Below are 12,969 nucleotides of genomic sequence, written 5' to 3' on the forward strand. Positions count from 1 at the left end.
TGGAGCGTATTGTAATATGTAAATTGTGTGTGTTTGTGAGTGTACAGTATGCATGTGTGCGTACACGTGTGTGTGTGTGTGTGTGTACTTGGCAGTTCTGCATCCAAATGAAGGCGTCAGTGTGACTGTTGAGGAGAAGCTCTCTAGTTGTGCCCCTCCAGACTGAGGCTTACTCTGAGTGGAGGGCAGTAGCCTCCAATGAACACAGATTACTGCAGAGTTCAATTAGGCCTCCCTCTCCCTCTCACACACTCACTCACTCACACACACACACACACACACACACACACTGGGGACTGCATACATTCATACGCTAGGTGCAGTCAGTGTGAAGAGGGATGGTGGCGCCGCATGAGCAAGAAAGCACTCAGTTCCCCCCTGCTGGGTGAGCTAGCTCTGGCGCAAACTTTTATATGACCCTCTCCTTTATTCGCTCTTCTTCTCTCCTCTTTCCCCTCATTTCATCTCCACTCTTCTCCTCTCTTCATCTCCGCCATGCCCCTCCCCTTCTTTCCTCCTCTCCTCCCCGCCTCTCTTTCCTCTTTTACTCCCTCTATTCTTATATAATTTCACATATAACAACCCATCTTCTCAACCCCTCTTTTCCCCTCTCTACAAGTCTGCCTTTCAGTTTAAGAACAGCCAGCTCAGGGGGGGATGACAAGTCATTATCCTCAATCACAGGCCTGAGATCAGAGGAACAGACCCATTTTTTTTCTTTTTCCTTTTCAATCTCCTCCAGTTTCTATCTTTCTCTGTCTCGGGTTTTGTCTCTCGCCTTAGTGCTCTCTGTGTCTCTCCCTGTCTCTCCCTGTCTCTCCCTGTCTCTCTCCATCTCTCCCTCTCCCTCTCCCTCTCCCTCTCCCTCTCCCTCTCCCTCTCCCTCTCCCCTCTCTCTCTCTCCCTCTCCCTCTCTCTCTCTCTCTCTCTCTCCATCGCCCCCTCTTCCCCCTGGTACTAAATGACTGGGACTTGTTATCCTGCCACTCAGCCCAGCAGTAGCTGTTAACCCCATTAGAGAGGATGATGGTCTGTCTGAAGATGACAGACAGACAGACAGACAGACAGACAGACAGACAGGCTGTCAGTGCTGTGGAGAGCTACAGGGAGGGTCTGTGTAAGTGTGCATAACTGGGTGTGTGTCTGGTGTGTGTGTGTATGTGTGTGTGTGTGTGTGTGTGTGTGTGTATGTGTGTGTGTGTGTATGTGTGTGTGTGTGTGTGTTGTAGCTGTCACAGAGGAAATGGCCTATCTTTACCCTGCGGGAGGCTTCTTTCACATGTCATCCAGTTGAGCCAGGACAAGACAAAACACATTCTGACACACACAAACACACACACACACATACACATACACACACATACACACACATTCACACACACACACACACACACACACCTCGATACACACACACACACACACACTAACACACAAAGAAGACATAGGTTCAGAGATACAACTCCTAACCAGTCCATAAGCAAGATACACAGAAGATGTTAAATAAGAGAGAGACACGAGAAGTACTGTATGTGTGAATGTTTGTGTGTGTATTTCCCTCTGTCCTGTAATCCTGTGTGCCTGTGCACACATATGTCTATGGGTGCCCATGCATGTGTGCAAGTGTGTGTGTGTTCACATAATTAGATTACATTACTCTCCAAGATGGAGCCGTTTGTTATGAGTCGTAAACCTTGGAAGGCCAAATTAAAATCAAATTTAAGAATGTGCCAAGAAATTAGCTTAGAGAGATAGAAAGAGACACACAGAGAGAGAGAGAGAGAGAGAGAGAGATATGAAGAGAGAGAGAGATAAAGAGAGAGAAAAAGCGTGAGAGAGAGGCCTATGCCTGAGGCAGCAAGCAGACAGTGCTCTGCAGCTACAGCATGTAGAACAGTCGGGCTGGGTTTGTGTTATTCTGACTGCACAGGGTACACAGGCTTGTAGCTTGGGTAGCTCAGCTTCTCTCCTCCTCCTTCCTGCTATCCTGAGTTTCTGTTGTTTTCTCTTGCTCTGGGCACATGTGTGATGGAGAGGATGGTGTGTGTGGGGGGTGCACAAGGGTAGGTGGAGGGTAGACCTGGTCCTGGCTATGTGTGTGTGTGTGTGTGTGTGTGTCAGTGCCTCTGTGGACTGATCAATGGCAGGTCCTGCAGCATCTTTCTCACACACTAATGTTCCCCACTGTTATTAGCACCCTGGGGAAAGAGAAGAGAAGAGGGGAATGGAGAAGAGGTGGGAGGAGAGAGAATGAAAGGAGGGAAGACAGAGGGGTGTCGGAGGAAAGGAAGGCCTGAGAGGACATAGAGGTAGAGACAGGAGTGGGTACATGCTATCCTGCCGCTAACTCCTCCTCACAGCTGGGTTAGAATGGATACCCGCACAATACTGGTGGCTACTTACAATGGTTAGCTATTTCTCTCTGCAGCGGCATGACAACGGTATGAAGCTGGGATGTAAACACACAGCAACTCCAGACCTGGAGATGTCATTGGTAGATCCGTAGAGGCGGTGTATGTGCGAACGTATGTGTGTGGGGGAATGCCGCACACCTTATTATGTTCTGTTCTGTAATCTGTTTTCTGCAGCTCAGTGATCGTGTCGGTGCACAAATGGTGTCTGTACGCGCGTGCAGTCCTGTATGTGCATGTGTGCGTTCCTCCTTTGTCGCCATCCACTTCGACAACCGTGGACAAGAACAGTTTAAGGATAATGGTTTTCAATTTGAACAATCTCTGTAAGTGCCATAAGCCCCGCACAACCATCACACGCACACGCACACACACACACACACATACACAGACATGCTCCATAGATCTACCAGTCCTACCTACTATCTAGTGTGTTCTGTTGAGTGAGTCTCTTCCAAGGCCCAGGTGTGTCATCTCACCCCATACAGTTTGACTGCAGAAGCGTGACAGTCATCTGGTCCTCATCAATCAGTCGGCATATTAGCTCAGAAGACAAGGCCGATGGAACAACTTTTTCTAGCGCCCAGCTTGACACACACCATGTGTACTAATTCATACTGTGGACTAGAGGATATTAGGGTGCCATGATTTGGGTATAAATAGTTGATATGACAAGTACTATGAATGGGGTATTCCAATGAAGCCATTTACCTGGCGCAGATTGTGTGCACATGTTTGTGTGTATGCGTGAACAGCATTCATGTTCAAACGTTGAACCTTTCATTTGCATTTGTTGCTGTTGTAGGCAACTGTCTTTGGCCCTTCCCTCCTCCCTCTCCTCTCTCCCTCTCTCCTCCTCTAAAGCTAAGGCTTGTCACCCATGAATCTGCATCCTCCTCTTGGGATCTAATCTAAATTCTTCTGTGAGAGCAGAGCAGCAAGAAGGGGTGACTGCTATCTCTTCTTCTCCCTCCCTCTTCTGGCTCTCTCTCTCTCTCTCTCTCTCTCTCTCTCACTCTCACTCTCACTCTCACTCTCACTCTCACTCTCTCTTTCTCTCTTTCTCTCTCTCTCTCTCTCTCTCTCTCTCTCTCTCTCTCTCTCTCTCTCTCTCTCTCTCTCTCTCTCTCTCTCTCTCTCTCTCTCTCTCTCTCTCTCTCTCTCACACTCTCCCTTCTTCTCTGTCTCTCTTTCCTTCTCCCTATTTCCTTGCCAGGCCACAGCCCCCACAGAACCCCCTCAGAGACAAAAGCACAATGATGGAACTCATTCCAACGCCTCCTCCTTCAATCTTCTCCCTGTCACTCAGTAGGCTGAGAAGAGAGAAGAGGGGGAGAGCTGTCCTCATCCTGGAGGGAGGGGAGAGAGCAGAGTGGAAAGGGGAGGGGAGCAGAGGAGTACAGAAAAAGAAAGAAGGAGAGGAAAGGGGAAGGGAGGAGGGGACCGGAAGAGAGAAAATGAGAGGAGAGGAGAAATGGGGGAGAGGAGGATTGGGAGAGAAGAGGGGAGGAGGATTGGAGGAGAAGAGGAAGATTGGGAGAGGGGAGGAGAGAAGAGATATACAGCCCAGTGATGAGCTGTTGAGAACTTGATTCGTCTGAATTCTCTCCCCATCACAGGAATGAGGATGCACTCTCGTAAAAACTCAACCTGGGTGTATTTCACTTTAACAGGCAATGGTTTGTGTGTGTGTGTGATATATCCTTGAGCAGGGCCAGGGTAGTGTTAATGTGGCTCTGTTGTAGAGCTGTCACCCAAGTGATGCTGATAGATAGCCTGCTATCACTCACCTTAGCCAATGCTCTGATAGCCAAGAGACTGATAGTCCCTAAGCACACACACACACACAAACACACACACACAAACACCAGTAGCACAGACTACGAACATAACAGCGCAGCCAAACAACATTACTGCTTATCTAACAAGTTCGGTTATGGGATGCTGAACACTAGCTCGGATCTGACTTCATTTTCTGAAGAGAATCATTGTTTTCTAGTCCAATCTAACAAGCTCTGTGATTGGACATTAAGCCCTGACTATCGGAGTAAAACAGATCAGTCACATCATCCCTCTCTAGTGGTGATTCCGAGGCTGCTGGCAGAACCCGAAATGAAGAGATGTGAAGAGAGGGAGGAATGAGGGGAGGGGAAGCAGGGAGGATAGAAAAGTATGACGAGGGTGACCTGCTCGATGCTGGGAGGAAGAAAGAAGGAGGAGGAGAGGAGGGAAAAGAAGAGAAGGAGGAAAGGAGAGGAGGAGATGGGAGGAGAGGAGGAGATGGGAGGAGAGGAGGAGATGGGAGGAGAGGAGGAGAGGAGGAGATGGGAGAAGGAGAGGCGGAGATGGTGAGGAGGAGAGAAGGAGGAGAGGAGAAATTGAGAAATCTCTCTTGGTATCATTCTGTGTGGGAGAGCTAAGGTACCCATACAAAAGGCTACAGCACAATGAAAACCCCCGATATAGAAGACCAGACCTGGCCAGACACCTCTCATTAGGTTGCAGTCTAGACTTGTATTCAACACGCACTTCAAATGGGACTACTGATCATGGCACCATCTGTTCAGAACACAATAAAAGTAATTATGTTGATGTCCATTGCCGGAAACACTGAAACAAAAATGGTAACTGCTGTCTAAAGTGTTGTCTCTTTTTTCTTGTGAAAAGTTTTGTGATATGTTCTTTTGGTGTAATTGTTGCTATGGCTCCCAATGACAAAAGTCAGGGTTTTACAGTAAATCAGTTATCCTTCCTGCCTCATACACTCATAGAAATACTACACACACATTCACACATACACCCACACAGTCCACACGCAGTCAAGCATCCACCACCACACTACCATGTCAAACCTAGTAACAGGGCTATTTCCAGCATATCTCTCTCCAAAATGAAAACACGTCTTTAATAATCCCTTCATAAACAACTCTCAGTAGGGGATAGAGTGATTTGTGCTCTCATACGGCCCACAGAGTATTTACAGCTGTGGCCTGCTAGGATTAGCACTCTGAGAGTATTAGGACAGTCGAATTACTGCTGGTCCTGCTGTAGTCTTTTTATAGAAAAACGAAAAAGAAAAGAGAAAACCTATTTAAGCATATCTGGGCGGCCGTGGGGTGATGGTGGCGCCCAGCTCAGACGTGTTTGGTTGGTGGCAGTAAGTGAGAGTGTGTTTGTACCTGTCCCAGCTCTAATCGGATTGAAGGTTTATGGTGATGGTAGACTCGCAGCTGGCGTTAGGGGTCAGAGGCACACACACACGTCCGCACATTCACATTCACGCATATAAACGTACACACACACATACACACACAAACACCCCAAAACATTCTCTCCGATTCTGAGCGCTGCAGTAATCTGGTCATCTGGTAATCTGATGAAACTTGCCCTGCCAAAGCATATGTGTGTGTGTGTGTGTGTCTGGAGGGGAACTAATTCGTGTTTTAGTCAAAGCGATGACAGGAAGAGAGGGAAGGAGGAAGGAAGGGAGGGAGGGAGGGAGGGAGGGAGGGAGGGAGGGAGGGAGGGAGGGAGGGAGGGAGGGAGGGAGGGAGGGAGGGAGGGAGGGAGGGAGGGAGGGAGGGAGGGAGGGAGGGAGGGAGGGAGGGAGGGAGGGAGGGAGGGAGGGAGGGAGGGAGGGAGGGAGGGAGGGAGGGAGGGAGGGAAACTCACTGAGAAAGGAGAGAATTAATGCAAAGAGACTGGTTGCCGAAAGATCTGCAGACACAGCACATCTCCTCTCCATCTCCCTCTCTCTTTCACACACACACACACACACACACACACACACACACACACACACACACACACACACACACACACACACACACACACACACACACATGCACACACACATCCAGTGCTCTATCAGCATTGATCACAGCACATCAGTAAAGTAAAGAGCAACCCCTCAGTGAGAAGCTGTCTGGAATACCGAAGCTTCTCTACAGTACACACACCTCTCACACACACACACACCTCACACACACACGCCTCTCTCACACACACACACCTCTCTCACACACACACACACACACACCTCACACACACACACCTCTCACACACACACACACCTCTCACACACACACACACACACACCTCTCACACACACACACACCTCTCACACACACACCTCACACACACCTCATATACACACACGGGCATAAATAAACACAAAGCACGAAGAGTGAGGTCACACATGTGTATGCAGTAAAGCTACCTTCAACAAACCTCAGTGGGAAGTTCCATTTCAAAAGTTCACATGTATTATTGTATTTATAGGCAAATCACACTTTTAGCATTCTAGAATATTCCATGGAACTCAACCCAGTTGAAGAGAGCATCAAGCACAACCAAAGGAGTCAATTTGTCTCAATCCTTAAACCGGCAAAGCATGGCCAACGGACCAACGAATGCATAGTTACACATATCTAATCTCAAATAAAACCACTTTTACAATCATTTGTGGAACGAGCGTTCCAATCGTGAGTTGTGCTGTCATGTTGTGCTGTCCTTTATGGAGGAGATAAGCATGTTCTATCCATAATTCACAGCGTTTCAGAGAAGGGCATGTCTGCAGGGAGCCCCTGGGTGGAGGAGTGGGGTTGTGCTCACGGAATGGAGTTGTCAGAAGCCCAGGAAGCAGATTACACACAGGAGGACTACAAAGGCCAGACTCCCTAAAACCTTAGTACTACTCGCTCCATTTTGCGGTAAACCTGAAGGCTTTATGAACTAAAGTATACCACAGTGATGCTGAGGGGAAGAGCGCTGTTATGTTTATGTGTACAACTTTGGAATTTGAAGCCTACGACTCAGTTTTCAACGCTGGATGTCCTGTGAAATTAACAAGGCTTTCCTACGATAAAAAGACAAAAACCGTAGTATTCATTTCAACATTTAGTTGAATATTGGGATGTTTTGTGTCTTGTTTTACGGACACCTGGCTCCAACTGCCCCTAGTGGCTGAACATGTGAAGCACAAGCAGCTTTTGTGTCATCATGTAAAGGAAGAGGAATGACAGGATCTAGGCTACTATGTCTCCTAGATATGCAAGACCTGCTCCAACTGGTGTTCCTTTATTCACTGAATGTATTCATGGGATACATGGTAAGGGCTGGGAGAAAGGTTAGAATACCTTCGAAAAATGACTAAAACCAGGTACACACCACAAGGCAAATAACTTTATTGAATTCTGCGGGTGAAAATTAAATTGCAATCTACAAAGAGTCAAGGCTGAGGCCTGGAGAGAAGGGAGGTGGAGAGAAGAAAGGATGGATGTATTAAGTAGAGTTGGGTCTTTTTTCCTTGCCCTTGCAGAAAGCCATGCTTGATTGAAATTCCCTGCTTTAATAGCTGTGAAATAAAGAGAGAGGGAGAGAGAGAGAGAGAGAGAGAGAGAGAGAGAGAGAGAGAGGGGAGAGAGAGAGAGAGAGAGAGAGAGAGAGAGAGAGAGAGAGAGAGAGAGAGAGAGAGAGAGAGAGAGAGAGGGAACAAAGCCATGCACTATAGTTCATTTGTTTGTGGGCTGCTTCAATTCAATTATGTGGCTTGCTGATCCGTCGGTTCTTTCAGACACACACACACATGCACACTTGTACACAAACACACACATACACACACACACACACACATACACACTGGTACACAAACACAGACACGCACGTTCAGAAATACAGTCTTCCTTAAGGCAAACAAAAAGTCTGACAACTTCTAGCATTTGCTGAGCTTTCAGTTAATCTGCAACTTCACTTGCTTGCGATACACATTTTACTGAGAGATCTTTTAAAACAATCCATTTGTCATGGATCTCTCCATTTGTTGAGTTTGGAAAACTCCAGTTTTACAACTTTTTCATTGATGAAACTCTTTATTTCGGTTCTGCCTGGTGTACCCAATCTAAACAATCACGGGGACGTGCTAGCTAATGTTAATGCTAGCAGAGGGCACCAGCTCCAGTAGACCTGCTGCAGGCTGGGTTGAGCCGTGGAGCTAACGGCTAACGATTAGCGCTAATGAACTCAATGAGAGGATCGTAATGAGGGCATTACAGAGGGAAGAGCCAAAGGAAGCTCTCCATTCCCTTCAATTAGCAGAGAAGGGAGAACAATCAGTGGCCACCATTGAACACCACACACACACACGCACACAAACACACACATAAAACACACACATTCTCTACCCCACAGCAGATGGCTGATGCTGTAACAACACATTCGACATGGTCAGAGCGTGGTCGGTATGGATATAGATCTGTGGTCATGGAGTAGCTAATGCAGCATGGCGTCTATGATAACTTCCTCCTCGTGTTCCAGACTGACAGACAACACTGTGGGGACTGCACTGCGCTGCTTGGTGTGAACACACCAATAACAAGACACATGTGGAGGCACCAACTGTACAGGACTCCATTAAACCTGAGCACACATACACAGTAAACAGTGTGTGCGCATGTGTTTCGGGTTGTCCTTCACACAGAACCCGAGCATCACATCAGCCATATGCTGCTTCCTGTTTACCTCCTTGGTGGGACATCTAACACTGTCTAGGCTCCTTGAGTCTGGTGTTTATGGAGACAGATGGATAGCTCTGCATCTGAATGTGTCTCAAACAAAACAACATGTCCAGACAAAGAGAGAGAAAAATGGGAGGGTGAGAAACCGAGAAAGAGAGAGCACATTGACAAGCATACCTGCGGCGCTTATTAAGAAACATTCTCTAGGCCTTTATTAAGCAGTGCACACCATGGTTAAAACACACAATTAAAACTTGCATTTGCAAGGACACACTGATTGCAGAAGGTCACAGTATGCAAATGAGATGGTGAAAGTTTGTCAACACGTTGTCAGACTCTTTGCTGAGCCAGAGGCTAGAAAACAAGCATTACAACAAACAAATAGATCGACTGGAACAGACATATGCCTCTTGAGAAAGGCAGTTGAAGATTGTTGAGGAAAGGTGGAGGCACATAATAACAAGAACTCAAATTAACAATTTTCTTGAGTGTCACCGTGAGAGAAGGGGTGAGAATTGACTTCCTTGAGCTCATGTCTAAGACGTGTTTTTGTTTACTAATGTGATAGACAATACAATTTTGGGGGCGATTTCCACATCAACAATTTGATATGGACCCATTTTGAGGTAATGTACGACAGCTTGTTGGTATTCAGTTATTGTAGTTGTTTTTGCAAGTTGTCACATTGACACACTCTTCTCAAATTAAGATTGAATATAGTTTTACTGTAGCCAGCACTGCTGCAACAGAAACATTACGAGATTAGGCAACTGTACAAGTAACATTTCATAATATTGACCCAATGTGCACTTCAAACCCACAACCTCTCTCCACACCATGCTCAGTGTGACGACCCCCCCCCCCCCCCCACACACACACACACACACACACACACACACACACACACATACAGTAAGTACCCACACACAGACACACACGCACTCACAGTCGTCACAACCCATGAATGATGAAGGTGGGCTCTGGGTGTTTGTCGGCATACAACATTTCACATTTGTAACTCTTTTGCTCTGAATTGTTCACGTGCCATATGGAGTGAGCTGTACAGAGAGCTGCTCTGTGTAGACAACAAGCACTGAGCAGAGGAGACAGCTCGTCACTACACATCACACTGGCCGCTGTGTGTATGCACAGGCGCGTGTGCGGGCTTCTGTGTGTATGTGTATCCGTGTGTGTGTGGGTGGGTGTATCCATGCGTGTGTGTGTGTGTCCAGGTCCAGACAAGCCAGACAGCCTTAGATCACTGCTTAGTGAGGTGAGGTGTAATCAGTGGAGATGTAGCAGTATCACACCCCATAGACCACCGGATCAATGAGTCTGATAGGTGTGTTAAAGTCTCTCATTCAGTACGGGTCTGCCTGTTGGAGCAGCCGTGAGATGTTGGAACTGTCTGTGCTCATCAAAGATCTACAGACTCCTAAACTCAGACCAGGGAAGCTAACACCTGTTACTGTTTCATAGGAAGACTTCTAACCCAGACAGCCCTCCTAATGGTAGTAACACCATACTTGTAAGGGTTCGGTTTGGATTATGTTAACTAATAATAATAGTACCCTCTTTAGGTTTCTGTTTGTCTTTTTCAATCTGGGTGAGCCATTGAGAACACACACACACACATATATATATATATATATATATATATATATATATATATATATATATATATATATATATATACACACATATGTGTGCATATATACTGTATGTATACATACAGTACCAGTCAAAAGTTTGAACAGGAAAATGTGTCCAAACTCTTGACTGGTACTGTATATGCACTAGAATATTCTATACATTTGTATAGACCACGTAAAGTAAACTGAGAATAAAGATAGAAAATAAATTATAACAAATTAAAGTCTGATGTGTGACGGAGAGAGACACATAGAGAATGAAAAAACGATGAAAAGCGAGAAAAAACAAAATCTCTCATCTAATCAGAAATGGCGCTGTGGTGATAAGCATCTTTTTGATTGCGTTCTATGAGCTATATTCCTGATCATCTCCTGCAGGGCCACAATGAGAGACCAGGACAGACACAGGAATGCAGTGTTCATGCTTCCCACCCCACAGCAGTCCTGTCAGCACCTGGCCCTGGGGGCGTCAGCAGGAACACACACACACACAGCAACACTAGCATCAGTAGAGTGCTGTGTTGGGATGGAGGAGAGGAGAGGAGAGGAGAGGAGAGGAGAGGAAAGGAGAGGAAAGGAGAGGAAAGGAGAGGAGAGGAGAGGAGAGGAAAGGAAAGGAAAGGAGAGGAAAGGAGAGGAGAGGAGAGGAGAGGAGAGGAGAGGAGAGGAAAGGAGAGGAGAGGAGAGGAGGGGAAAGGAAAGGAAAGGAGAGGAGAGGAGAGGAGAGGAGAGGAGAGGAGAGGAGAGGAGAGGAAAGGAAAGGAAAGGAGAGGAGAGGAGAGGAGAGGAGAGGAAAGGAAAGGAAAGGAAAGGAAAGGAAAAGAGAGGAGAGGAAAGGAGAGGAAAGGAGAGGAAAGGAGAGGAAAGGAGAGGAAAGGAGAGGAAAGGAGAGGAAAGGAGAGGAAAAGAGAGGAGGACATTTTGCTGATGTCATTATGAATAATGGTCCCATTTTAGGAATGCAGGGACTGAATGATTTCAATCACTGCCTTGCATCTATAAAGCTCTTAACGTGAGACTCTAAGTGCTTTTCTACATGCGGGCCAGAAAGGGAGAGAGAGGGAATATGTTTGTGTGTGCGTGTCCCTGCGTATTTGTGTGAGTGTGAAAAAGATGTGCATTTTGCATGTGTGTGTCTTTGCGTGTTTGTGTGCCTGTGTATTAACTGCATGAGTGTGTGAGAGTATGTGTGTTAACACGCTGTCACCTTGAGGTGACCTATGGGAGTGTGTGTTGTAATTGTCTGATTACCTGTCTGTGTGCCCCCTCTCAGAAGAGCTGGGATTGGACAACACTAAAACTCCCTGATTACACCTTACCCTGCAATCAATCACTCCTGAGAGAGGAGCACTACAACACACACACAGACATGCAAGCACACACACACACTTCATTCAATAACTAATGAGCTTGAATCTAAATGACATAGTTAAAATAAATTGCTTAGCTTTTCTGTGTCACCCCACTGTATGGAATAGCACACCTAACTGAACTGAATAGCCCTTACATTCAATACGATATACAACCTACTCTCAACCCGTTTTCTGTACTCTAAACTAGTACTTTTAGATCTATTATTTCCGTCTGACTATCTTTTATGCTGCCATCAAGGTCATCAAGCTCTCTCTGCGAGAGTGAGAAAGAGAGAGCGTATGAAGCGCTAATGCATCGCATGAAGAGGATCTCTGCTCCCTCACCTCCATTATCAAACCTCTCTTTGTCTTCCCTCAACCCTTCCCTAGTAGAGGAGGTAAACACACATACATCCACAAAACTGTACACAACACACACACACACACACACAAACACACACATTCCATCAGTGCCTGGGATCACTGCTCCATGCAAACATCCTGGAGATGGAACATGATGACATGCAACCTTAACGAAAAAGGATCAGTCTTTTTACAGCTCTGTACCATGTATTCTCAACCCCCCCCTGCACACACTCACATAAATGCATGAACACTATCAATTCTCTCTCTTTTCTGTGTGTCTGTCTGTCTCTCTCTCTCTCTCGCTCTCTCTCACACACACACACACACACCCAGAGGTACCTACCAGTGTGGCTCCTGTGCGCGTGGGTGAGGGAGGCCAGACAGAGGGACAGCAGTAGACCCCACACACCGACTCCACAGACACAAGGACCTCGCTCCCGCATTCTACAGGGAAGAAACACACACACACTGTTAGAGGACACGCACGGATGACACCATCTTCCACAGACTACCAGCGTCAACCACCACCGCCCTGGACCAGATTCAACTACCACAGGCAACCATAGACCGATTTAGGCCAACACACACACCACAACAGACCAGTTTATAGGAACACTGCGTGTTTGAAAAAACACAACCCCACACACACAAGTAAACACACACATATCACACACAC

The 12,969-nt window shown here is 46.7% G+C and overlaps 1 protein-coding gene across 1 annotated transcript in view; it reads right to left on the bottom strand.

Moving 5' to 3' along the window:
• LOC146251782 (chemokine-like protein TAFA-2) overlaps window positions 1–12,736 on the bottom strand; it is an 18,945-nt gene extending 6,209 nt beyond the window's left edge. The window contains exon 1 of the mRNA XM_084681378.1: window positions 12,637–12,736. Within this exon, the coding sequence (XP_084537504.1) occupies window positions 12,637–12,736 (100 nt within the window). The remainder of the gene's footprint in view (window positions 1–12,636) is intronic.
• Window positions 12,737–12,969: the final 233 nt, after the last annotated feature.

Source organism: Hypomesus nipponensis, chromosome 18 (assembly GCF_054491055.1).
Source record: "Hypomesus nipponensis isolate SF chromosome 18, ASM5449105v1, whole genome shotgun sequence".
Classification (NCBI taxonomy): Eukaryota; Metazoa; Chordata; class Actinopteri; order Osmeriformes; family Osmeridae; genus Hypomesus; species Hypomesus nipponensis.